Source organism: Populus euphratica, unplaced genomic scaffold (genome assembly GCF_000495115.2).
Source record: "Populus euphratica unplaced genomic scaffold, PopEup_1.0 scaffold194.1, whole genome shotgun sequence".
Taxonomy (NCBI): Eukaryota; Viridiplantae; Streptophyta; class Magnoliopsida; order Malpighiales; family Salicaceae; genus Populus; species Populus euphratica.
The window spans coordinates 139850-166815 of NW_011500072.1; the positions used below are offsets into that span (position 1 = coordinate 139850).

Below are 26966 nucleotides of genomic sequence, written 5' to 3' on the forward strand. Positions count from 1 at the left end.
CCTTGCTACTTTCACGAAAAATAGTATTCCTTGGCTTAATTTTTTCACTATCATTATTTTATTTTTACTTAACAACAAACACAAGAACATATATATGTTGGAGACTGCAAAAGTCACGAACAACTTAATATACGCAAGTTGACATCCAGTAATTGTTCGTGATTTAAATGTTTGACGGATGCAGAATTGTGAAATAATTCATATGAATCTTGAATTCGTTGGCTATTTGCTCAAACTAGTGTTTGCCAAACACAGAAGCATATCTTTGCTTCATGTTAACAAGTTTGGCTGGATATTTTTTTGTCTTCATATTGTAGCAGTGCGGACATTTTTGGAAGTTCCCTTCTTATGGCTATAAGCACCTTAGTTATAGTCAAGTTTGTATGAGTATTTTGTACATGTATGCATGCAGATGTAAATAGCTGCTGTGAGATTGAGAATAAAGCAATAAGGAGCAAAGTTTATAGCTGGTCTGTTGATTAGTTGTTAAGGTAAAGTAAGGAATGGAGCATTAGTTGAGTGCAGACTAGTTAAGGGATTTGGAGCTGATCAAAGGAGTACATGCAGGTCCTTTCATGGCCGGAGTGTTGGGGAGATTATGTGATTTGTATATAGTCCATGGTTTCCTGCTCTTCACAGCAACTTGAGCATCCAAAGTTTGCTCTATGGCGGGGTGTCAAAGGGAACCATTTATCACATTTGACACTAAAATCTGAAACACCTACTCTGCTACTCACACTTTTTTTTTTGTTTCCCCTGATCCCTAAGCCCACCAAGAACAAACTCGGTTCCCTAGCCGCCCAGGAGGTTGCTCTATGGTGGGGTGTCAAAGGCCAGCTAGCTAGACAAGCTCAGTGGCATAGTTAAGAGAAGCAAGGCTGTGCTTCATGCTGCTGATGAGCAGGCACAACAAAGCAGTCAAGTCAAGACTGGCTCAGGAAGCTGCAAGAAGCCACGTATGATCATGCATAAGATTAGCTAGATGATTTTTCAACTGAAGTTCTGTGAAAACAACCAATGACTGGTAATAAAATATCGAGGGAACTACGTATTTTTAACTCAGGATCGAACCAGCTCGTGCATTGTTGGCGGATGGGTCATAACTCATAAAGTTAAAGCACTTAGGGAGAGATTGGATGATATTAATGCCGATAGTGAACAGTTTCACTTGGAGGTTCGTGATGAGGAAAAAGTTTCTTTGAATATGAACAGGGAGCAAATCTCTTCTGATCCTGGATTTATGATTGAGAGAGAAGGTGACCAAAAGGTAGTTAGAAGTTTTTGTTGAATTCGTACGACAAAGAGAATGTTTCTGTCATCTCAACAGTTGGGATAGAAGTGTTAGGGAAGACCACATTGGGTCAAAATGTTTTCAATGGAGATTTTTTTTTCTTTGTTGAATTCCAACTATAAGGAGAATGTTTCTGCTTGTCTTAGATGATGCGGGGGATGATAAGAATGGTCAAGATGGTGAAAAATGGGGATGTCATTCTCTTCAGAAAACAGGCATTTCTTGTAAGGATACGCCATCATATCTATTGGGTTAGGTTTTAAGTTTGTTTTATAGTAATTATGAGTTGGGGTTTTTTTTTAAGGTTATTGAAATTTTATATGTTTATTAATTATTTTAAAATTTAGTGTTTTGGCCAAAGATCGCGCACATTCCAATTATTGTGATCAATCAAGAGTTCATTCAAACGGACGCCCGCTATGTAGTGGACGACTATGGCAGCTTACTCCTCTCTTTGACCTCTCGTTTTGTATTCTGATGATGCAAGAAAAAAGATAAAAATTTTCTCTTGAAAAAATAAATTATTTCGCAAGAGTAAATATAAAAAAAGGGAGAGGGATGAAAGTCAGCTAGTTCGGTGGTTAGCTGGTCAGAGTTGTTAAATGTTAGTTAAATAGTCAGCTGAGATCTTAAAGAGGCTAGAGATCGAAGAACTTGTAAGGCAGGTAATGAAAGAATAAGAATTCTGCTGTTACAGTTTCAATCTCCCTCTCTTTCTTCTACTTCTCCCTCGATTTCTTTTCTTCTTCTAATTCTCTCTTCGATTTTTAAGCTCTTTAGCTTTGTTAAGGTGAAGCCTTAACATGATTAAACTACTCTTTGTTCGTTTTTCTTAATATCTTCTTCTTCTTCTTCATGAATTGTTGCCCAAAGGCAAAGTGGCATGTTGATGAGTCTGCAGATGGCTAGGTTCACGGGAGAGTTCTTTGTGTTGAATGTTGATCGCTTCTGTTTGGCTCTGGCTAGCAAAAAGATAAAGATACATGCTACGTTTACCATGGGTATCCTCCTGATCTCGGAGGTGAGTTCTTAAACTGGGGTTTTTCTCTTTCAAAGATTTTTTCTTCGTTGTGTTGTGTCGTTATAAGAAATTGTGCGCCTTTAATGTGTTTGACAAAACATCTCATAGTTTGATGTTGATTTTGATTTTAGTTGTGTTTTTAAATTATTTTTTATTGAAAAAGATACTAAAATAATATTTTTATTATTTTTTAATATTAATATATTAAAATAATTTAAAATATCAAAAAAATTAAATTTTAAAAAATTAAATTTTTTAAAAGTACAGTCACACAGCACATCAGTAAATAAACTTTAAAATAATGTTTGAGGCGGTTTAAATTGTATTTTTTAAAAATTTTAATTTTTTTATTTAAAATTAATTTTTTTATAATTATTTTAATTTATTTTGTTTTATATAAAAATAAAATTTAAAAATTTAAAAAATATTATTTTAATTTATTTTTTATAAAATACATTTTAAATCACAATTATTAAGCTTCCATACATTCTCTGAAACAGTTTTTTAAGTGCTGTTCTCCATGGTTTACTTCTGATACTTCGTGAAATTGCAATGGATTTTGAAGGTCATGGGCTTGTGAATGGAGAGTCTGTTTGATATGGGTTAATAAGTTATTGTTTGGAAATGTTATAGATATTATTTTTTAAAATATTTTTAATTTGAAAATATATTAAAATAATATATATTTTTTATTTTTTTATATCATTATATTAAAAAAATTTAAAAATATAAAACATTATATATTCAAAGTCTCACATTATTAGATAAAAATAAAGATGTAAGTGAAGTAACTAAGTATATTTTTAGTATTGTGGTGCATATATTTTTTAAAAGTTTTTTATTTAAAAATTTATTAAAATATTTATTTTTAGATTTTTTTATTTTTATTATCAGCCATTAAAATCATTTAAAAACATTAATAAAAATTATCAATTTAATATTTTTAAGATAAATATTCTTTTAAAAATGATCCAAAAATAAAAGTTACCACACTCCTAACTTTTTATTTGGGGTTGTGTTTGTTTTAGTAAATTTTGATTTTTTTAAATTTTTAGATTTTTTAATGTGCTAGTGAAAAATAAATTTTAAAAAATAAAAAATATATATTATTTTAATATATTTTTAAATATTTTAATAAATAATTTCAACTACACTGAAGAGACAAAATAAGGGTGGTAATAAATTATCTGAGGCTTGTAAAATCCCCTCCCCGCCATATGTGGCATTTTAATTTACAATTATAAGACAACGATCACTGTCTTCATTGAAGGAAAAGTAAATGCTTCCAAATGCAACATTAGCTTTGGAAATTAGTTGTATAGATGCCTACCACTCACTCACTCGTTCATAAATATGAATAAGAGTAGGGGTGTACCTGTCACGTAAGCCGTGACGCTCGCTCTGATGGGTTCATAAGTAAGAACCAAGAGTAAGAAGGGGGGTTAAGCAAATAACCGACGACCTGAAAATGAAAAAGCCACACTCCTAGCTCTAGTTCATGTATCTGACGTTAATCAACACGCTCAGATATCATTCGTTCTGCAAAGGACCAGTAGGAGTGTCAGAACAAGCAAGTTCACCATTCTATCATTTAAACTTGTTTATGTTTGAGATTTCTTTTAGTACTATTTGTACTTACTGTTCTTCTGTTACTCATTTTGTTATGTTTTTCTTCTGTTTCCCTCTCTCTGTTTGATCAACTGTAGGTAAAGTAAGCAGTTTTGGTTGGCGTAGGGAGGTGGGAAGATGGGTTTGGAGGCATTGGTTTGGTATTGTCGACCTATGGCAAATGGGGTTTGGGCAAAAGAAGTGGATAATGCATTTGGTGCTTACACTCCCTGTGCCATTGACTCCCTAGTCATTTGCATTTCTCATCTGGTTCTTCTTGGTCTGTGCTTGTATCGAATATGGTTGATTATTGACAACAACACCAAAGTTCAAAAATACTGTCTCAGGTCAAATTACTATAATTACATGCTGGGTTTTTTGGCTGCTTACTGCACAGTTCAGCCTTTATTAAGGTTGTTTATGGATGTCTCAATCTTCAATCTGGATGACCAGACTTCCCTTTCTCCCTTCGAGGTATATGAACTTAATTTCTCGTTAATTTAGACTTCTAATGTTTCTGTCAAAGATAAACCATATTTCTAAATCAGCATGTGCTGGCTGTCTTTCATTTCTTTTGTTTTTCAAACAAATCTGTATTTAACTTGTTCTTCTGATAATCATTTTACTGGCTTCTTCGTGGATTTTCTGTCCTTTGCAGGTGGTCTCCTTGATTGTTGAGGCCCTTGCCTGGTGCTCCACTCTTATCATGATTGGTTTAGAAACAAAAATATACATTCGACAATTTCGATGGTATGTGCGGTTTGGAGTCATATATGTGTTGGTAGGGGAAGCGGCAATGCTCAATCTCATACTGTCAGTGAGTGATTACTACAGTAGGTTAGTCATTCTTCCATTTCCTGACTTAATAAATTAACTCAACCAAGTTCTATTTTTCCATCAGGTTGGAGTGCCATTTAATGTGAGCAAGGTTTTGTTTTTTTTGTTTTGTTTTGTTTTTTCCTGTGCAACAGCCCCATCAAATAAAAAGATAGCAATGTTGTACTATTGGCTGGAGGACATTATTGTAATTACCTAGTTGATAAAATGAGTGATACTAAATTATATAGTAGCCTTCAGGGGAAATAAAATAAAAGATAGTAATGTTGACCATAAGTACAATCTGGGCTTCTGCCAAACTTTTCACAATTGACAGTAAGAAAGGAAAATTTTAGAAGCTGAATTTTTTAACTGGATTAGTGTCCTGCCATCTTATTTATAAAGGGAGGGAAGGTGAGGTGGGGATTAAATTCCTGAATTTTTAATTCCAATGAACAATCTGTTAGTGGACTCTGATACAATCCAATCCACATGTAAGTCAAGACATTGTGCAATTCAGGCTAAAAGACATCTGCATAGATAAACTATTTGTTGGTGAGAATAGGTAATCCTGCTGTACAAGCCTCAAGAAGCAAGTTTATCGCATAAATGCAATTTGCAATGAGGTTGGATGGGCATGACTAATATAGATTTCATGGTTATTCTAGATAAGGATGCTTGCAGGATTAACAGTATTATTTTCTGCTGTTCATATTCTCTCAATTTATGTTGGAGGCAACACTAAACTACAGTTCTTTTGCGAATGCAGATTTACATTGTATATGTATATCAGCACGGTTTTCTGCCAGGTTTGTGGCCTTTTATTTCTCTATAATATAAAGATTATAGGGTATATCAGCTCTTCTAATTTTCTCATCTTTCTTCATGCTACTTTGACCTATCATCCATTCAATGGTCTTCAATCAGGGTTAGTGAATGCTTATGCTAAGGTGGACATCTCTAGCTGTTTTTGTACAAATTTTGACTCTGCTTCAGTCTATCAAAACTGAAGTCACTTTCCATGGCCTTAGAGGACATTACAACTTGAGCATAGCCTGGCTTGGCCTTATAAACCAAATCAACAACATTTTTAAATTAAGCAGCTAACAACAACATTCCAGGGAGAATTTTTAAAGTTTTGTGAGAATGACATGAAAGCTGCTTTGTTTGGATGTTTTGATACTCATTAACATATCTTTGTTGGGACTTTCTTAAGTTGCTAAAGGTGGGGAGTGGACAATGCCATGGATATTGGCATCTTTAGATCATAGGATGGAGCCTGTCAAAACCTCTACGCATATACTGATGCTAAACAGCCAATAGATACAAGTTCTTTCTCGAACTGCCTGGCAGGTTCTTAAGCCTTGATTGAATCCACTTTTTTCCACAGGCCACCACAACATCTTGGATGTTACAGATTGATACCAAAATGATTGAGTTGTTTAGAATACACAGATGACATCAACACTAATTCTTGGCATAGAAGTTAAATTTTGTTTCATTAGCTTGACCAAATTCTTAATCATTCCCAAAAATGACAAACACCTCAGTCATATTTTCCGCGTGGCTACTTTTGTTGCAGGTTTTGCTTGGGATTCTTCTACTTGTTTATATTCCCAATTTGGATCCTTATCCAGATTATGTTATGATGGAATCTGAGTCTCTTGGTAATTGTGAATATGAAGCACTTCCTGGAAGGGAGCAAATATGTCCTGAGAGGCGTGCCAACTTATTTTCTAGTAAGTAGTTCATTATTCACTGTTCTCAATGCCAAGAGATCTCAAAATTCCTGCTTCTATTTCTCAAGCGGTTGCTTAAGATAGAAAAATTAATGAACTGCATGTTGGCTAGAGATCAAAAGTGTGGTTTCAGTGATAGCTAAGCTGGGTAGTCATTAATTTTTTAACTACTTATAGATATATCGATTCATTTCCCTCTGCAAGGAATATTTTTTGGATGGTTGACTCCACTCATGAAGCAAGGCCATAAAAGACCTATCACTGAAAAGGATGTTTGGAAGTTAGACACATGGGACCAGACTGAGACATTGATAAAAAAGTATGCACCACGTTCTTCTCTTTCATAGTTTAAGGGAAACCTTGTATCCCTTTTTTCGTAAATGTTTTCAGCTATTGCAGGTTCCAGACATGTTGGGTTGAAGAATCTAAAAGGCCAAAACCACGTCTCTTAAGAGCACTAAACAATAGTCTTGGGGGAAGGTATTGGTTGAATTGCAAGTCTCATGTTGTTTCATTCCTTTTCATTTTGATGCTTTTTGGACTGTAAACATACCATGGTGGCTTTATCCTTCGTAAAACCTCCTGAATTATATGTTTTTTGTTTGATTGAGACCCTTGAACAATTGTTTTCCCTTATTTCAACTCTTAAATTACAAGGTGTTTTGATTTAGACCCTGTATGTTAGATTCTGTCCATTTATCCATCACTTAGAATCTTTGTTCCATTTGTTTTCCTATAAAATTTTCCAAAATCATAAAAGAAAATGATAAAAAAAATCATCAAGAAATCAGCCTCCGACAATATTATGATCAAATTATCATCAAGAAATCAACCCTTAAAATTCTTATGATTTTCTTGGTGATTTATGAGAAAAACAAATGGCGTGCACATGGTATTTAAAAACTAAAATGGATAAATCTAAGAGAAGAAATACAAATGAAGACATCCTACAGTTTAGGGGTTCAAATCAGAAAAACATATCAGGAATGTTGTAAAATTACTTATAATACAGGAGATGTTTCTACTGTTTAGCTTATTGTAGTAAAGATTTTCTTTTACTATTACCAATATATATTAATCGCATTTTATTCGTTTTTCATCTATCATTTCCTGTAGGTTTTGGTTGGGAGGATTTTTTAAGGTACATTTTTTCCTAGGATTGCTTTAACTTGTTTAATTTCTCAATAAATTATCATCCGTACTTTTTCTATGTTATATTTTGAATTTGGTGAACCTGGAAGCTTGAGCTTTTTAGTTTTATTTGCCTATTGCATTCTGGGATACTATTGCTCTTGACTCGTAATATATATCAAAATTGTGGCTTTCAACTCTTAAATTGTAGGGAATACTCTCAGTTTCAACCTTTCTTAGTTATGGACCATACAATATTTTCTCTCTGCTATTGTAACAATTTCATTCCAAACTGATGTTCTAGACTGAAACCTAACAAAGTGGACTTTAGGAGCTCTCTACTAATGTCACAAGTCATGTGGAACTTATACCTTTTTATTTTTACTGGTAGATTGGCTATGATCTTTCTCAATTTGTGGGACCTATTGTATTGAGCCACCTCTTGCAGGTCTGTTTCTTTACTGTTAATGCCTTGTTTTATATAATGCACGGCATCCATTTTGCTGTTAGCTAGAGTTTCATGTCTGCTAAGAATTTATTTAGATTTCATACAGAAGGATTTTGGTAATGCTAATAGTAATCTATATTCTTTTTATGTGCTTGTAAATAATCTGTCGTGTACTTTCTTGATTGCACCAAATGTCTCTCAACATTTAGTCAAAGATTATTTTTCTATGCTTCAATAATTGTTCTATTGATTAGCATTTTTCCTATGATAGAAATAGTTCAACTGATTAACTCAAATTTGATATGGAGCACAATTCAAATCTCTTACACTTAGTGGTTATGCTGTCAAATTTGTAATTGTTCCACTACATGCAGTCAATGCAACGAGGTGATCCAGCTTGGATTGGTTATATCTATGCCTTCTTAATTTTCATTGGGGTGGTATGAATTCGAGCTTGTCTATTCTTTCAATTTCTTTTTTATAGGAAACAGATTGAATATGTATAAACATTTCTCTCTACTTCATCTGTTTAATTTCACTGTTTGTATGATGTTATCTGTTTTATTTCCTTAGCTTGATCTTCTGGAATACATAATATATTCCATTGTATGTATTAACATTCAAGAAACTCAGTTTACATATTTCATCATTTAATTGCACATGTTTGGTTACGCTTTATTTGGGGATTTTCTAGTTGATAGAACAGTGTTTTAAGCATTTAACTACTGTTAATGATAATTGAGAAGCCTTTAGTACTCGCAAAATGTTCAACTGCAGGTTACACTTGTATTTGGGATTGTTGATAGTGAAGCTAAGTACTGATTGTGAAAGTTATCAATTTAAAAATCAAATATTTTTTGGAGAATTTGTATTCCTTCTATAGGGTGTTTGTTATATGACTGTGAGTATATAAATATGAAGTGTCGCATATTTTGTAGCAAAACTGTCACCAATCAATCAAATAAATCATATCAATTATCGCTTAAATCATTAAACTTATTCTAGCTTTATTGTTGTTTTTTTTTTTATTGTTTTCTAGATCATTTTTCCTTAATTTACATATTCATTGTGTTGCTTTATTTCAATCTTTTCTCCTTTGGTAGCCGAGCATCACTTGCTCACATGATCATCAGGGTAATATTCCTTGTTCATCGAATCCAAAAACTTAAGAAGTCTTAGCCACACATAATTTTCCTTGTAACATGGTATTACTAGCCACTGTAATGTATTGTTATATTTTTCTTTTTCTTTATTACTATCAATCTCGATGTCATCATTAATATTTAAATTTCTTTGATATCACATTTAATTATTGATATCTAGATACGGGACTTCATTGACCATGATAGAACTTTTTCTTTCTTTTGGAATGTTCACATTAGATTCAGGGAAGCCTATATAAAACAGGAAGTCACAAAATCAGAATAATGTAAATGAAGTAGCAAAATAGGATTCGTAATGTGATTGAGATACCTTTGATAACTTTCAAAGTTCTGATTTTTATGGTACCCCTTTCCCTCACTCCCAATCTAAGGGTTTAAACAAGCCAAGATTTCCATGTTAGCAACCAATCTTGCTTGCACAATGGAAGGAGTTGCTGGTGTAAGTGATACATGGCATGGCTGGACTATGTTTTATGTTGTGACTAATAAAATCAAGCAATTCTTCATGTTCCTAAACCAAGTATATCTAAATGTTGCCAATGGAATGTAGTTTTTGGATTAATTGGTTGATTTACTTGGTTCAGTTGTTCGGTGCTCTTTGTGAATCTCAGTTTTTCCAGAATGTCATGCGTGTTGGTTTTCAGCTGAGGTCAACTCTGGTAAAACTATTTTCTTATCAATATTTAGATGTATGTGAACTTGTTTTTCAAATATATCCTTCAGCATCATTTTTCTCTGGAATTTTGGTTGTTTGCCAAATCCAAATTCTTGCTTTGTTGTTTCTGGATGAGCTAGCTATTTTTACAGCAGCCTTTTCCAATTGCAGGTGGCTGCTATATTTCGCAAATCCTTGAAACTAACTCATGAGGGTCGAAAGAACTTCCCATCAGGGAAGATAACAAATATGATCACAACAGATGCCAATGCACTTCAGGTATGCTCTTTGTGAAGAACTATTAATATGCATACAGTAACTCGTGTCATGGAGAAAGAGAATTAATTATTCACTAGAGTGAGTGTCTACTTGGAACATTATACATTATATGAATTTGAAGAGAAATTGCAATGTCAATACAATATTTTTTGTATATCATAAATACTTATTGATATCCTATCTAAATTACCCTGTTCTTGCATAATTGAGAAGTCTTCATCATGTCCTTACTTTTTTTTCTTAATTGTTTTATTGTGAGATTTTTTAATGTTCAACAATTTTCACATTTTCTTTTATTTCTTAAACATTTTCAAGAACTGTAATTTTTCCTAAAAACTAATTCTTAATTTCTAAAACATTATAAATATTTTGATTTTTTTGATTTCTTAATTTTTAAAGAACGAAGTTTGTTAAAAAAAGTTAATTTTTTCATTTTCAAAAACTTTTTAATGGAGGAGCGGGGTGGCCAACATTTTTGTCCTTCCTTGTGTGATTGGCTTGTTCTTGAATCTTGGCTTTGGGAGTTTTATGTAACAACAAATTTTCAAGGGAAGAGGGAGACAACCATTGTTTTTTGGGTTTTGAATTATGAACTAATTAATTTTTAAAAGGAATATAAGAATTTTGTCATCGTTGGACATTTAACATATGAATCAATAACTACTATAATTATTCAAAAAAAAAAAATAACTAACATGTTTTGAGTTGTTTTAAATTACATGACTCTTTAACATCCCTCCATCCCCCCCCTTCAAATTAACGAATCAATTCACTAATTAAAAAATTAATTTTACAGGTTATATATAGTTGGAGATATCTCCAACATGTCCTACATTCTCAATTATTATAGTACATCTTTGTATTGCTAAGGGTGATTTTGAAACTAAAAAAACAAATACACTTTTATCAATTTAGATGGCAAGATTTGATGGAACATATTAAAGAATGTGATACTATATAAGGATAAAAGAGATAATATTGGAGACCTTTTTAATTATACAAGGACACATCAAACCATTTATCCTATTTTTCTTTTTATCTTTCCTCTCCAATAATCATTCTTTTTCCATTGTTTATTAATGTCTAAAATGCACTGCCATTGTATTCTGTAGCAAATATGCCAACAACTTCATGGATTGTGGTCTGCTCCATTTCGTATCACCATCTCTATGGTTCTTCTTTACCAACAATTAGGTGTTGCTTCACTTTTTGGCTCGCTAATGCTTGTTCTCATGGTCCCCACACAAGTAAGAAATATTCTTCCTTTCACTAAATTTAGTTTTTTAATTCTTAGAATCAACATTTGCTTGTGGTCAACTGTATATTGATCTTTTCAAGTCATTCAGATCAATCATAATTTATTTAATATCAATAAAAATAAGATTTTCAAGCACTCCAAAATGTTAATTCAAGCACTCAGATCTTATAAAGTAGCTTTTTTGTGTGCATAAGGGTCTCCTCATATAGCAAGGTCTATTTAAAGTGTGAATAGATGGCTTAACTTCCAACTTATGTAGGCACATTAGAATATTCTTGAATGGCTTCTTGGTTTGTTGGGTGTACTTGTGTTATTAGAACTAAATTGGACCTGCCAGTTTAACAGGTGAACTAGATCTAGAATGGTCTAGGCTGAGGGAGTAGATTGCCTTATAATTTTCCTTACAAGAACCATTGAAGACCGGTTTGATCAAATCATCCACAAACCTCCATAACCACCTGACTCAAGCTGGTTGAACCATGGCGATATAATTGTGCCACATCAACTCTTAAAAATAAGCAACAATGGCGTGGTACCCAACACCTCATGAAATTGAAGGCTCGGGTATACCATTTTTGTACCACCAACATGACTTTTTTCCGTTGTGTGTGTATAATAAAGATGATCTTTAAACCAATGACTATACTCTCCAGACTTTATGGCAATAAATAATATGCTCATGCTACTAATTTTTGAATCAAGCAACATATAAGTAAAAAAAGTGAGATTGCAACTTTAATAACACTCAAGACTAGAAAGGGAACTTACTTTCATTGGTGAGAGATTTTGTTTACAAACCTGGACTCTTACTTCAGACATGATTGTTCACACAGGAATTGAGTACTAGAAGATTGTTTAAGAGCTTATAGACACTATTAGTTTACAAAGTAGAAACTGAGTAACCAAACTATCAACCTCCAAATCTATCTATCATCCTATGGTGTTACTGCCTATAGCATAACAAGCTTCAGGTGTCCTGAAACTTGGGAGAAAGAGCTCTGAGAGCTGTTTGCAGTATGCAAGTTGATTGTTGTGTTGTTAATGTGTTGATTGATGTGTTTTTCCTCTACTTCAGCTTGTATTAATACCTTATCGTCCTGCTACGTCCTTTTCAATGCTCCACGTTCTTTTTCTGACCATCCACATTGTCTTGTAATTCTCTATCTTGTCAATTCCTGCTATTATCATACTTCATTAGTCCCCACTCTTTTCCAGGTTGTTGGGAAAATCAGTCCACATGCTTATCTCTTATAATTGTTTTCCTTGTTATAAGAGTTTCCAATTAGCATTCCTCTAGTACATTTAAACAAATTTATTAGGCCTAACTAAATTTTGCCCCTCTTCCTTTCACCTCACATATGGAAGGAGAATTTCCTCTGCACTTAAGATTGACTTGCAATTTGCAAGGTGCGAGGTTACTTTAATTTATCCATTGTAAAACAAGTCCACAAGTAAATTTTGTAAGTTACTAGTATGTTTGGTAATATTACAATGCATATCATTGCTGTCTTTTTGTGCCTGAAAAGAGATTTTGAGTCAAACGTGGAATCATAAGTTACCTTTTATAACTCTAGCACGAGTTACAAAATTTAGTTAAAATCCATAGGTAAATTGTGTATTTTATGCTCAGAGTTGTTGTATCAAGTCATTAGATTTTAGAAGTATCATTACTTCCGTAGTTTGATAGTATTGTGCAATTAATTTAGTTAAGTGACCCATTTTCATTTCATCCACATTGATTTTCATTCCTTTTAATCTTTGTATGTGATAGACAATTTTGATGAGCAAGATGAGAAAGCTAACTAAGGAAGGATTGCATAGGACAGACAAAAGAGTTAGCCTCATGAATGAAATCTTGGCTGCCATGGATGCTGTGAAGTATGGTTTAAGTTTAAGAAGAATTGCTCTTATATTTTCAGTCTCATGCCATTTCAAGTGATTGTTTTGACTCTATAATGAAATATTTTAGATGTTATGCATGGGAGAAGAGCTTTCAATCCAGAATTCAGAGTGTGCGGGATGATGAGTTGTCATGGTTTCGCAGTGCACAATTACTATCTGCTGTACGGAACAAACTATATATCTTGCTGAGTTATTTTGTTGCTCCTTCTCTTCCAAGAATGTGCAAAAAGCATGGTGCTTCAATGATTCCATTTAAAATTGTATTCACAGTGAAATCTAGAAAATTTTAAATGTGATCTCACTATGAAGTATGATTTGTCTTGAGAAGAAACAGTTGCCAAAATTTCTATCATATCCTACATCCCACCACCTATGGAGTCATGTATACCTATGTGTTATGATAAGCATGTGCAACTCAGTCAAAATAACAATATATATATATATATATATATATATAGAGAGAGAGAGAGAGAGAGAGAGAGAGAGAGAGAGAGAGAGAGAGAGAGAGAGAGAGAGAGAGAGAGAGAGAGAGAGAGAGAGAGAGAGAGAGAGAGAGAGAGAGAAGCTTGTGCACTTAGATTTTGACTAATTAATTGAGTATGCAACTATATTCCGATAAAGAACAAGTATATAATGTTAAAATCTATCTCCAAACAATGCTTTTGACATGTATTTTATCATTTATTTTGCTCTAATTTGTAAATATGATTATCATTTAATCTAATCTGGTATAATTATAATGATTTTCTCCTCTAATGTGTAAATAAGCATATCAGTTAATCTAATTTGGTAGAATTATAATGATCATGGAGACACTATAACTAATCACTTGAAAGGGCATGATTTGTCTCTTATTTTGTTGCATAAGTGATCGGGATCCTCTATATGCAAATGCAATACTAACCAGAGTATTGCGATCTTTCTGTGCTGCTGGTGTTAAATGTATGGGAACCTTACATGTGCATTGACTGACTATTTCCTTTCTATTGCAGTTCAATAGTTTTATACTGAACAGCATCCCAGTTATTGTGACACTGGTTTCATTTGGCACTTTCACCTTGCTTGGTGGAGATTTGACACCTGCAAAGGCATTTACGTCACTCTCGTTGTTTCAAGTCTTAAGATCTCCTCTAAACATGCTTCCTAACTTGCTAAGCCAGGTTCTGTTATTTTTTCTATTTCACTAATTATACTTGATAATATACAAGTTTTGTTGATGATGTCAACATTGCCTTTGATGCAAACCGACCCCCCCTCAAAAAAAAAAAAAAAACAAGGCCTTACATTCTTGTCATAATTCTTCATGTTTAATGTCACATACCAAATTTGTGTTTGCTAGTGCGGTTGGCTGTGTTGAAAAAAATCTTAATAATCTGAAGTACAAGTTTTTCCTAAAAAGCATGAATTTGATCCTTTATCTAAAACCTTTTGTTTTTATAAACATGCGAGGATTGTTACTGAAAACCCTTGTAAAGAAGTCTTCTATCCAAAAATCCTACAAAATACTTTTCTATCTGAAGTACAAGTTTTTCCTAAAAAGCATGAATTTGATCCTTTATCTAAAACCTGTTGTTTTTATAAACATGCGAGGATTGTTACTGAAAACCCTTGTAAAGAAGTCTTCTATCCAAAAATCCTACAAAATACTTTTCTATCGACAAAATCCCAAGATAAAATGTGCATACCAAAATATTTATAATTATGCCAAAACTTAGCTGGAGAGATATAAAGAACTTTTTTGAATGAAAAAATTACTAGCTTTATTTTCTTGCATAATTCTATCTCAAGACAAAATTATCATGCTCTTCAATGAATCTGTGGCTGTATTCTGTTCTTACAACAAAATTATTGTTATTTAGTCTAGAGCTAATTAGCTTACCTTGCGTGCTGTATTTTTACTCATATTGGCTATATTCTTTCTTAGGTGTCTAACTGTAACTTGTTCTGTAGGTTGTAAATGCAAATATATCATTGCAACGCTTGGAGGAACTATTTCTAGCTGAAGAGAGAATTTTAGCACCAAATCTGCCTCTTAAACTTGGAATTCCAGCTATCTCAATTGAAAATGGGAACTTTTTATGGGATTCAAAGGTTAACTTTTAAATCTTAAACATCTAAGAAATTGGTCTTGTGGTTTGATGGAAGTTGAATTTGATATTTATTTGAAATTTTTGTATTTGCACTTGATTGGCATTTTGTATTCTAAACATAGTTAAATTAGGAATTATACTAGAAACATTGTTAGGAAGTGTGGTGGTAAATAAACACCACGTTATTTCTTGTGGTCTGCTTATTGATTTTAACACTCAGACATGCTTCTTATCCAAGAAATCTTAGAATCTCATGCCTTTTCCAGCTAGAAAAGCCAACTTTGTCAGATATCAATTTAAAAATACAAGTTGGCAGCTTAGTTGCAATTGTTGGCGGGACTGGAGAAGGAAAAACATCTCTTATATCAGCAATGCTTGGAGAACTGCCTCCAATGGAAGATGCAAGTGTTGTTATAAGAGGGACTGTTGCATATGTTCCTCAAGTTTCATGGATCTTCAATGCTACTGTGAGTTACAGCTTAGTTTCTTCTTTGTTAATTAATTTTGGTCTCTTAAATAATTATCATTTATTTTGTATCTTTGTAGTGCTTCTGTGCTTCAAAGCCATGTTTCATGGATCTTCTCAGGTTTTGCATTAATGTTGTGCGCATTCTTGACATTGAAAATCTGTTCTTACAGGTGCGTGACAACATATTATTTGGGTCAGAATATGAACCTTCACGCTATGGGAAAGCTATTGATGTAACTGCATTACAACATGATCTCGACTTGCTTCCAGTTAAGTGCATCCCTTTATTCTCTCTCTTGATTCTTCTGTTTTGTTTAAAATATCTCTTAGAAGATTACCTCATAATTGTTTATTCAGGGCCATGACCTCGCTGAGATAGGTGAAAGAGGAGTCAATATTAGTGGAGGGCAGAAGCAAAGAGTTTCCATGGCTAGGGCTGTCTACTCCAATTCAGATGTATACATATTCGATGACCCTTTAAGTGCTTTAGATGCTCATGTTGGTCGACAGGTACTGGGTCATGTTAAATACTATAAGCTCACACGTTAAAGTTAATTTGATCACTATTGCTACTTGTGCTATATCTTATAGCGAGCTTGATATGGTTCACAGTGATGAGCAGCTCTTTATTATTAAGCTTTCTTTACACGAAGTGAACATTCAATAACTTTATTCCAACGATGCTATTCCTTGAAGACCAAGTTATGAGTTTGAAGGAATTTCTCTCTGTTTCTTTTTCATATTACTTTAGTGTTTCATGACTTTGACAATCGCTAGCTTTACACATCGAAGCTCTAAAAGTAAGCTTAAAAAGTTTCTGTTTAAGCTAAATATTAGCCTAATCTCAAATTTACAGGTCTTCAACAGTTGTATTAAGGACGAGTTGCAAGGAAAAACCAGGGTTCTTGTCACCAACCAGCTACATTTTCTTCCACAAGTGGATAAAATTATTCTTCTCAGTGAAGGTATGATTAAAGAGGAGGGAACCTTTGAGGAACTCTCTAAAAATGGCAAGCTGTTCCAGAAGCTGATGGAAAATGCAGGGAAAATGGAAGAGCTAGTGGAAGAAAAGAACAGTGAAAATTTGGACTATAAAAGCTCAAAACCAGCAGCTAATAGGGGAAATGATTTGTCACAAAAAGCAGGTTCCAAAATGAAAGTGAAAGGAGGGAAATCTGTACTTATCAAGCAAGAAGAACGTGAAACAGGTGTTGTCAGTTGGAATGTTTTGATAAGGTAATTTAGGGCGCTTATTTGAGATTCTTGCTATATTTTATTTCTTTGATTGTTTGCGCAATTTCTAAACAATGCCTTAGGATAGGGACCCTTTTCTGAATACATTCAACAGATTTTTATATGATTCTCACAGCAGCGAAGCGTGCAAACAAAGTTTATGGGTAAACCTCTTTGGTCTACTAAGAAAACTTCAATGCGGGTCAAAGTTGAAATCATATTTCCTAGTCTTCCACAATGTACCACAATTGTGGCCAAGGTAGCACTGGATATCCTCAAGACTAGTGATGCTCAAATGCACGTATTTGGGATGCAAAACCATTTAATGCCCATTGGATACCAACTACTTACTGTAGATGTTTCATGTTATACAGTGTCCTTGTAGTTTTAAGCTCTCCAGCAAGCTCTTAAAACCAGTGGTAGAAACATTTTTTCAACTAATGGCCATTCTGTAATGTGAAACATTAAAAGAGAATTGTGTTGCTCTTGTACTTCACATTTTTATGTCCATTTGCAGGTATAACAATGCATTAGGAGGCATATGGGTGGTTTTAATAATCTTTATGTGCTACTTATTAACTGAAGTTCTTCGAGTTTCAAGAAGTACATGGTTGAGTTATTGGACTAATCAAAGCACTTTCGAGAGTTATAGACCAGGATTCTACATTTTCGTGTATGCACTTCTATCATTTGGTCAGGTTTGTTCACAGACACAGTTGGCATCAATATCTTAGAGTCGCAATATTTGTAAGCTTTTAGCAGGAAAAAGAAACAAATAGCTTAATCCTTTCTACTTTCTTTCATTTGCAGTTGTTTTTTTAACATAGAATAACAGATGTTGAAACAAAAAAGAGAAGCAGTGAGGAAGAAACTTTAGAACTTATGTAATTTCTATGGTCATTAGACTCATACTTCATATTTCTGGTTCAGGTGATTGTGACTCTAGTGAACTCTTATTGGTTAATCAGTTCAAGTCTTCATGCAGCCAAAAGACTTCATGATGCCATGCTAGACTCTATCCTACGAGCTCCCATGCTATTTTTCCACACTAATCCATCTGGGAGAATAATCAATAGGTTTGCGAAGGATCTAGGTGAAATAGATCGTAATGTTGCCAATTTTGCCAACAATTTTCTGAACCAGGCCTGGCAGCTGTTTTCAACTTTTGTGCTGATAGGCATTGTGAGCACTATATCATTGTGGGCCATTATGCCACTTCTGATCTTGTTTTATACAGCCTATCTATATTATCAGGTATGATGAGAAATCCCTAGTTGTTGTTGTTCGGAAACTGGTATGCCTTTTGCAATGAATGTGACTTTATATCTTGGTTGGGATGCTCTACGAGGTAGTTTCTTTCATGTATCAATTTATTGTTGTTTTTATCAGTTCCACATGTAAGAGTTATCTTCCCAGATAACGCCACTCAGATCCTAAATAAGCCAAACATGCATGTCTCCTAAAATTTAGAATAACCTTAGACTATTGGCAGTTAGAAGACTGACTCTTTAAGAGGTAAATCTTATGGATTTTATTTGGGAGAAAAGACATGCCAAATTCCATGCTAAAATCCAATCAGACCGTATTGAACCCATTTCGATGGACTTTGGCTGTCTTTCTGAGCTTCAATGCTGGAAGTTAGCGACTGTATTGTAGTTGGTCATATCCTGTTAAGAGATATGCTACCATTCAACATGTTGTCTCTGTAGTGGCTTTTAGCTTCTCCTTTCTGTTTATATGAAGAATTAGCTAGATGAGGATAGTTTTTCATGTTAGAATTTATGTGGGTTCAATTAAAAGAACTTCAACAAGAAAAAGAAATCCATACCCTTTAACTACATACGTGTTTAAAACATTTTACCCATTACCTGTTGTTTAAATATCTCATTGTAATTCCTCAGTCACTGTTACTGTTTCTGCAATCATATATATCTATTAATGTTGAATTGACATTTTTATGCTAGTTAATTCATCTTATCAGTATTGTATCTACAAGCTCTAATAACTATGCTCTTGTACTGTATTGTACAGAGCACATCACGTGAAGTGAAACGTCTGGATTCCATTACCAGGTCTCCAGTTTATGCACAATTTGGAGAAGCCTTAAATGGTTTGTCAAGTATTCGTGCATATAAAGCATATGATTGGATGGCAATCATCAATGGGAAGTCTATGGACAATAATATCAGGTTTACTCTTGTAAATATGAGTTCAAATCGCTGGCTCACCATAAGGTTGGTAACACTAGGAGGGATCATGATTTGGTTGATAGCAACATTTGCAGTTTTGGGGAATGGAAGAACAGAAAATCATGTGGAATTTGCATCTGTAATGGGTCTACTACTTAGTTATACTTTGAACATCACTGATTTGTTGAGTAATGTTCTAAGACAAGCTAGTAGAGCTGAAAATAGCTTAAACTCTGTTGAGCGTGTTGGCACATACATGGATTTACCCTCCGAAGCTCCTGCCATTGTCGAGACCAATCGTCCTCCTCCTGCTTGGCCTTCATCAGGATCAATTAAATTCAGGGATGTTGTTCTGCGTTACAGGCCCGAGCTTCCTCCAGTCTTACATCATTTGTCCTTTGAAGTCTCTCCTAGTGAAAAGCTAGGAATAGTTGGAAGAACTGGAGCAGGGAAATCTAGCATGCTAAATGCACTGTTCCGTATTGTAGAACTGGAAAGAGGAGAAATCACCATTGATGGTTGTGATGTTGCTAAGTTTGGACTCACAGATTTGCGGAAAATTCTCAGTATCATACCCCAATCACCAGTTCTCTTCTCAGGTACTGTCAAGAGAAACTGAAAACTGGTTCATTTCTTATGTTGACATCTGATACTGTCTTTTGGATGAGTTGAGATGATTTATGCTCTTACTCTGTTTTGATTTTGTTTTCCACTTGAAAGCTTGCTAACCAAGAATACTTGAGATTTGATTGAGAAACCATAGCCAAGCTGAAGCCACATTGGTGATTAATCTTAACACTTGTTTCATTCTAATTTTCATTCGTTTTCTTATAGGAACTGTGCGATTTAATCTCGATCCATTTAGTGAACACAATGATGCTGACCTATGGGAGGCTTTGGAGAGGGCACATTTAAAGGATGCCATTAGAAATAATTCTTTTGGTCTGGATGCTGAGGTATGGACTTGGATTACCTTTTATCAAACTACCTTCTGTCAGTGAATCTTAATCAGTCAAACTGTATCAGCTATTCATATATTTTAAAAACATTGTTAAAAATGTGTGACAAAATCTAATATGAAGCACACATATGGGTGGAAATAGTTCTCCACTGCAAACATTCTACTAAAAAACTATGGCATCGATTTTCATTAAAGCTGATTTAAAGTCAGAAATGTTTTTAATACATATCTTTTTAAAATGTGCACGACATTAAGTTGATTATTGGGGAAAGCAAACTGTAAAGTTGATTTGTTTTGGTGTCTAAGGTTTTTGAGGGAGGGGAGAATTTTAGTGTGGGACAGAGACAACTACTAAGTCTTGCACGAGCGCTGCTGCGAAGATCTAAGATTCTTGTTCTTGATGAAGCTACTGCTTCTGTTGATGTTAGAACCGATGCTCTTATCCAGAAAACCATTCGAGAAGAATTCAGATCCTGCACAATGCTAGTCATTGCTCACAGACTAAATACCATTATTGACTGTGACAGAATTCTTGTGCTTGAGGCTGGTCAGGTATGCTCTCAAATTATGTTTGCAAGGAAGTTGTTCCCTGTTTCCTTCTTGCTTGGAAAACAAGTTTATTGAACACAATCCTGAAAAAATTAATGTAAAAAAAGAAAGAAGCAGGGATCATCAAGAATTTTCATGCTAGCCAACTTCATTCACAAATTTTTATGATTCCAATATGTCATGTAGTGATCCTTGTTTAACTCGTGTTAGAATCTTCAACCTTTCAGGTCTTAGAACATGGCACCCCAGAGGAACTGCTACTACCAAACAAAGGAAGCGCATTCTCTAAGATGGTTCAAAGTACAGGTCCAGCAAATGCTCAATACTTGTATAGCCTGGTGTTTGAAAGTAAAGAGAATAAGTTGAGTAAAAGTAAGAATTATCATAGATGGATAGACTCTTCAAGATGGGCTGCAGCTGCCCAACTGGCCCTGGTTGTTAGTCTCTCTTCTTCAGAGAATGGTCTTCCAATGTTGGATGTTGGAGACGAGGACAGCATCCTCAGGAAAACGAAAGATGCTGTTATAAGGCTGCAGGATGTCCTGGTGGGGAAGTATGACGAAGCGATATGTGATGCACTGCAACAGAGCCAAGTTCCCCAGGATGGATGGTGGTCAGCTTTCTACAGAATAATTGAAGGTACAGCCACAATTTTCCTGTGTGCATACACTAAACATATGTTCACTGATTACTTGCATGCGTGCGCAAGCATTGTAGTTGTGGTAGAAGTTGATTCATTACAACAACAGTGGTTATTCTTTTTTTTAGTGAATTTTGACGATCAGGTACAAGTGGTTTTGCCTACGCGTTCTTATTCAACATGGCCGGCTTGTTTCAGGTTTGGCTGTAATGGGCAGGTTGTCACGCGGGAGGCATCAACAATATGATTATGAAAACGAATCCCTTGATTGGGATGATTTTAAAATTTAGGGAACAATGGGAAATTCGATGTTCTAAGAAAGGAGTCTAGTCTGCTCCTCAACAGAGAAAGCTGGTAACTCGATTTTGAGCGATCATCCAGTAGCAAATTTCAGATGGGACTGCTGAAAGTAAAGAGAACCTCTGCTACATAAACTTTTGATGTACAATTGAAATCCCCGCATATTGTATAAGTTATCACAGTCAATCACATATCAGGGGAATTTAGCATTGATCTGAACTTGAGGAACTAAGCTGGTATTGGGGTTTTCGGACCCCTGCATGATATCGGCAAGGCAGAAAGAGTTCCAGTTTGTAAGCATAATTTTCATCAATGAATACAAGTTTTCTTTCAAGTCTTGTGAGTTGTTAAAGTTTGCTTGCTTGATTCCAAAATTGGTAGCATAAACACACATTTTAATTGTAATGAGGTTGGAAAGATTTAGAGTGATCAATTTTACCGTTGAATAAAAAAAAAAGTTCTTTTTCTTAATTTTATTTTCTTATTTAATCCCAAAAAAGTCCTTTTTTTTTTCTATGAATTCTTTTGAACTATATTCCATCCAATTACCTTATCCAGGTTTGTAATTAGTAAAGGGATTTTATAGTTATTAATTTATTATTGATTAATAAATGTTTCCTCCTGTACAAAGTACTTTGATAAATTAGTCTATCCACCTGTATAGCCTCTTCTTTTTCTTTTTGTTTTATAAGCAAAACTAGGTATTTCCTTATTACACAATCACTTTTTTATAATATACATAGACATATTCATCAAATTAAACATGAAATCATATTGATAATGCCATGATTTTTTATCAAGTAAATTAATATTGAATAAGAATTAAAATATAAAATGTAAGCCCTTTCTATTTTATATTATATACTAGAAAATATAAAGTACAAGCCATATTATACTATATAATAATATAAATCATATATTAAAATTTTATCTAATAATTTAAGTTTTTTAATTAAAATAATTATTTAATATAATATCAGAGTTGTTGATGAAGCAATTATAAATTTAAATGTTATTATTATTATTATTTTAATTAAAATTAATTAATAATACAAGATAGTGTAAAACTATATAAATTTTTACAATATAACCATCTTTAAAGCCTATATAATAGTGTGAATAAAAGTACTATCAAGTAGCCAAAGCTTGATTGTTAGCAGCAAAATGAGCTTGAAGAATTCGTAAACCAATTGGAATGAAATGCATTGCTTGGCTGTGTATTAACACGAGAATTCGTAAAGCCAAATAGAAGAAGAAACTGGCTCAGCTCATGGTGCCAAGCCCTCGACGCCTGTTTAAAGCCATAAATGGCTTTACAAAGCTTGCAAATAATGTATGTTGGATTATCAGAATCAATGAAGCTAGGTGGTTGTGCTATATAAATATCTTTTGATAAGCAATATTGTAGAAATGTATTCTTCACATTTAATTGCTTTTGAAGAGGCAACTGCGATTTTGTGATATATTAATAGAGTTTTCTTAATCAAATAATTTTAAATTTTATTATTTTAAATTTTTTAATTAAAACCACAAGATAATAAAAATCTGTAAAAATTTCAAGTTTAAAAAGTTTTTATTTTAAAAAATATATTAAAAAATAATATAAATTATATCTTAAAAATTTATCTAATATTTTAAAATTTTAAATTAAAGTGATTGTTTCGTATTATACTAATTAAATATTTATCTTATAGATATAAAAAGATATAAGATATTATGAATGGGCAAAAATGCTGAATTGTTGCTATGTAGAGAACATTGCAAAAAGAATTCAACAATAGAAAATCATTTTACATCTTTATTTATATTTTTTTTCTTCATTTTTTTCAGTAAAAAATTGAAAAAAAGTGTTCCAAAATGTTGAAGATTTTTTCTGAAAAAATAAAACAACAAATACTTCAAATTTGTAACTACCATAAAAAATAAAAACCATAATTTATAATATTCATTTTAATTTCTTGTATTTGAAATTCTAACTATAATATATTACCTTCATTTTATTGGAATCAAAAAGCATCATGGAAATGTTGTATTTATTAACTATAAAAAAAAATTGTATTAGACTTGTAATTAAAATAATAATTTATGACACCAATCATATATAAAAATTTAAAATAAAATAATTTTATAAGTAATATATTTCCAAAAATGTTTGTATATAAAAGAAAATTATTGTATTATTCAACATTTTCAAGTTCTTTTTTTAATTTGTAAAACATTTAGAAATTTTGTATTTAAAGAAAAAGAATCTTAATTTCCTTTTTCTCACTTCATTTTTTTCCACAAAGTAGAATATTACCTTGTTTCATGAACTTGAACCGGATAAGAAAAGTAGATTTAAGAGTAAAACGAGAGGAAATATGGCAATATAATTCACGAAAAAAAAACTTATAATCAGTAGAAAATACTGAATTTGAATTGGTCATTGAAAAGAAATCGATAGTTGACAAAATGTGTAAAACCATTTGGTGAAAGAAAACTATTTATATTAATTGTATATAATTTTATGAAGGGTTTATTTAGGATTGTAATAGTTGTGGTAGTTTAAAATGAATTTTTTTTATTAAAATAATTTTTTTATTTTTTAAAATTTATTTTTAACATTAATACATCAAAACATAAAAAAATTTATTTTTAACAAAAAAATTAATTTTTAAAAATATAATTTACATCACGTTTTCAAATACATCTTAAATTTCTTACATTATATTTTAGTTAAGAAATTACAGCTAAATAATAATTTAAAAAAATTCAAATTTAAGCTTTTTTAATAATAAAAAATATTTATATTAATTAAGAATTTACATGATATTGAAATTAAAAAAAAAAAAATCCTCCGCACATGGTGTGATTCTATTACATAGATATATTTAAGATTATAATAAAAAATATTTTTTTAAATATTTTTATTTAGAAATCTATTAAAATAATATTTTTTTTATTTTTAACATTCACATAATTAAACAACACTTAAAAATTTAATTTAAAAAAATCAATTTAAAAAAAAAACAAAAAAAGCCAAAATGTTCCTCGTAAAATCTTTAAACTTTCTGGGTGTTTCTTGTAAATTTACAGTGCCCTTTAAAATAAAGAGCATTACCGGGTAATGACCCCAAAAAGTGTAGGACACCCTGACCCCACTCAAAACTCCAAAACCTCCCATAAACCCCGGTTCATTTCTGTCCTTGGTCCCTAGAAACCATGGGAGAAGAACCAGACCAAGAACAGGAACATCAACACATTTCTCCCACAGAAACCATTCAACAAGACAACATATGGCCTGTATTTAGATATGATTTGTCTCCACAAAGAACCCACAATTTCTTTAAACTATTCCGGACTACTTCGAACTCTAAGTCTCTAACAATTTCCTTGAAGGCATTAAATGGTAGCAGCCCATCTCTTCATTTTTTATTTTTTTTTCCGAACATGTCTCCTTTTGTATTTCTCTATCGGGCGTCTGAAAGTCCGTTTCTACTTTCTTTTCTTTTTTTCTTTAAGGTCTCTAGACGGGTCCTGTTTTTTGACTAGTTACGAGGATAATACCCTGCGTTTGTTCTCAATGTAAGTTTTTAGATCATATGATTGATTAACTTAAGGCGAATGATTCATGATTGGAAATTTTCTGCCACTTATTAATGGTAATTTGGTGCTTTGTTGTGTATTAGACCAGATAATGGTAGTGGCTGTGATGCTGATGGCTGCTGTTTACCTACTGATGAAGGTGAGTTCTTTAGTTTAGACTTAGAAAACGATCATATTTTAAACAAATGCAATCTATAGGGAAGACAGTATGGAACTCTTGTACATTTTACATGGCCAAGAAGATGGGATTACACGTGTAAGTGAACATTTATTTTTATCACCTCAACTTTGATTGTGGTGTCAATGAATTAAAGGCAAAATGCTTTCTCACTCAGGTTCAATTCTCAAAGGATGGAAACTATCTTTATACTGGAGGCAGGAAGGTACGTTGTTCTGCATATATTCTTTTTTTCCAACTTAGATGTATGTTATTTCCTTCCTTTCTATATATATCTTTGTAATTACGAAGTCCCTCCCACTCCTTCCATATGCACCATATCCTTGCATCAATCTTTCATTCACTCTAGCCTCTGCTTGCGGTGTTGCCAATATGAGCTACAGAAAAGCTACTCTTTTTATCTCCAATTTATCTATGAACTTATGTTGATTTTATGCTATACCACTTCTCATGAAGGAGGCTCTTTCAAATATGGAAAAACAAGTATCCTTTATCTGATATGTGCTTCTGGTTTATAATGTCTATACAATTGATACATTATTTCCATATTCCTCATAGGACCCCTATATCTTGTGCTGGGATGTATGGCAAGCTGTTGAGGCTGTGTACAAGTATTTATCTTATTGGGACGCTGTCTTTCTTGTGAAAAAGTAATGTCTGATAGTTTTTATATTTTCAACGACAATGGTCATAAACTGGTCTTGAAAACCATTTGAAGAACTGAGGAGGCTTCTAGACCATAGCAACTTTGGTTGCTAGTCATTATATGTTCTTTTTGTTTATTACCTTAACCAACTTCACATAGGTTGAATGAGTCAGGTGGCACTGTATGGTCAGTTGCATAGTTTATTTCTCTGTATGTCAGATTCTTGGTTAAGTAGTTTGCAATTTCTTCTGAAGCAATTTCATAATAGCCATTTATAAAATTATAGATGTGCCTCATTTTCCAACCTGCTCTGTATTATTAGATTGTACAGATCCCCAGAACACACCAACCAGCTGGTACTTTTTGATATTGAGCCCCTTGGCCGACATCTTGCCACAGTTGGTCAGGTATGATTCAAGATTTTATCATTCTATCCATGGTGAAGTGAAAGGACGTGGCAGTACCAATAACCAGTTATTAGATCTTTGAATATTTGGTGCTCATTGTCCACAATTTTGCCTCTAGGATGGTTTGGTTCATATATATGATCTACAAAATGGGCAGTGGATTTCAGGCTGCAACCGGTATTGATATGCCATATCTTTTTAAGGGGCTGATGTTTTGCTTTTTAAAAATGCAAAGCTTCTCCTACATTTAATCATTTTATTTTTTTTCATTTTGTGTGCAATGCAGACGCTGTTAATGGTTTATGGCGGTCTCTTCATCAGGGCACCAAAGATTTCAAATCCCTGATGATTGTGACGAGAATTTGCACTTGACTAGCAACTCCAGGGACCCTAATGCTTGAAAGTATT

At 33.1% G+C, this 26966-nt stretch overlaps 1 protein-coding gene across 6 annotated transcripts; it reads left to right on the top strand.

The window, feature by feature from the left end:
- Window positions 1-1739: 1739 nt before the first annotated feature.
- LOC105108503 (ABC transporter C family member 12-like) lies at window positions 1740-22076 on the top strand. Of its 6 annotated transcripts, XM_011002829.1 has the most exons (29): window positions 1740-1956; window positions 2165-2312; window positions 4019-4394; window positions 4579-4757; window positions 5506-5545; window positions 6319-6475; window positions 6680-6794; window positions 6875-6955; window positions 7592-7616; window positions 7998-8054; window positions 8429-8494; window positions 9802-9876; window positions 10044-10151; window positions 11264-11398; window positions 13181-13287; window positions 13379-13472; window positions 14304-14471; window positions 15262-15402; window positions 15668-15868; window positions 16041-16139; window positions 16228-16380; window positions 16727-17106; window positions 17621-17801; window positions 18034-18357; window positions 19135-19891; window positions 20127-20248; window positions 20560-20805; window positions 21030-21441; window positions 21641-22076. In XM_011002829.1, exons 3-29 carry the CDS (start codon window positions 4059-4061, stop codon window positions 21730-21732), a joined length of 4851 nt encoding a protein of 1616 aa, XP_011001131.1. In that variant the 5' UTR covers window positions 1740-1956; window positions 2165-2312; window positions 4019-4058; the 3' UTR covers window positions 21733-22076. The 6 variants fall into 6 exon arrangements, with proteins under 6 accessions (XP_011001131.1, XP_011001136.1, XP_011001135.1 ...); XM_011002834.1 differs by lacking the exon at window positions 9802-9876; XM_011002833.1 differs by lacking the exon at window positions 8429-8494.
- The last annotated feature ends 4890 nt before the right edge of the window (window positions 22077-26966 follow it).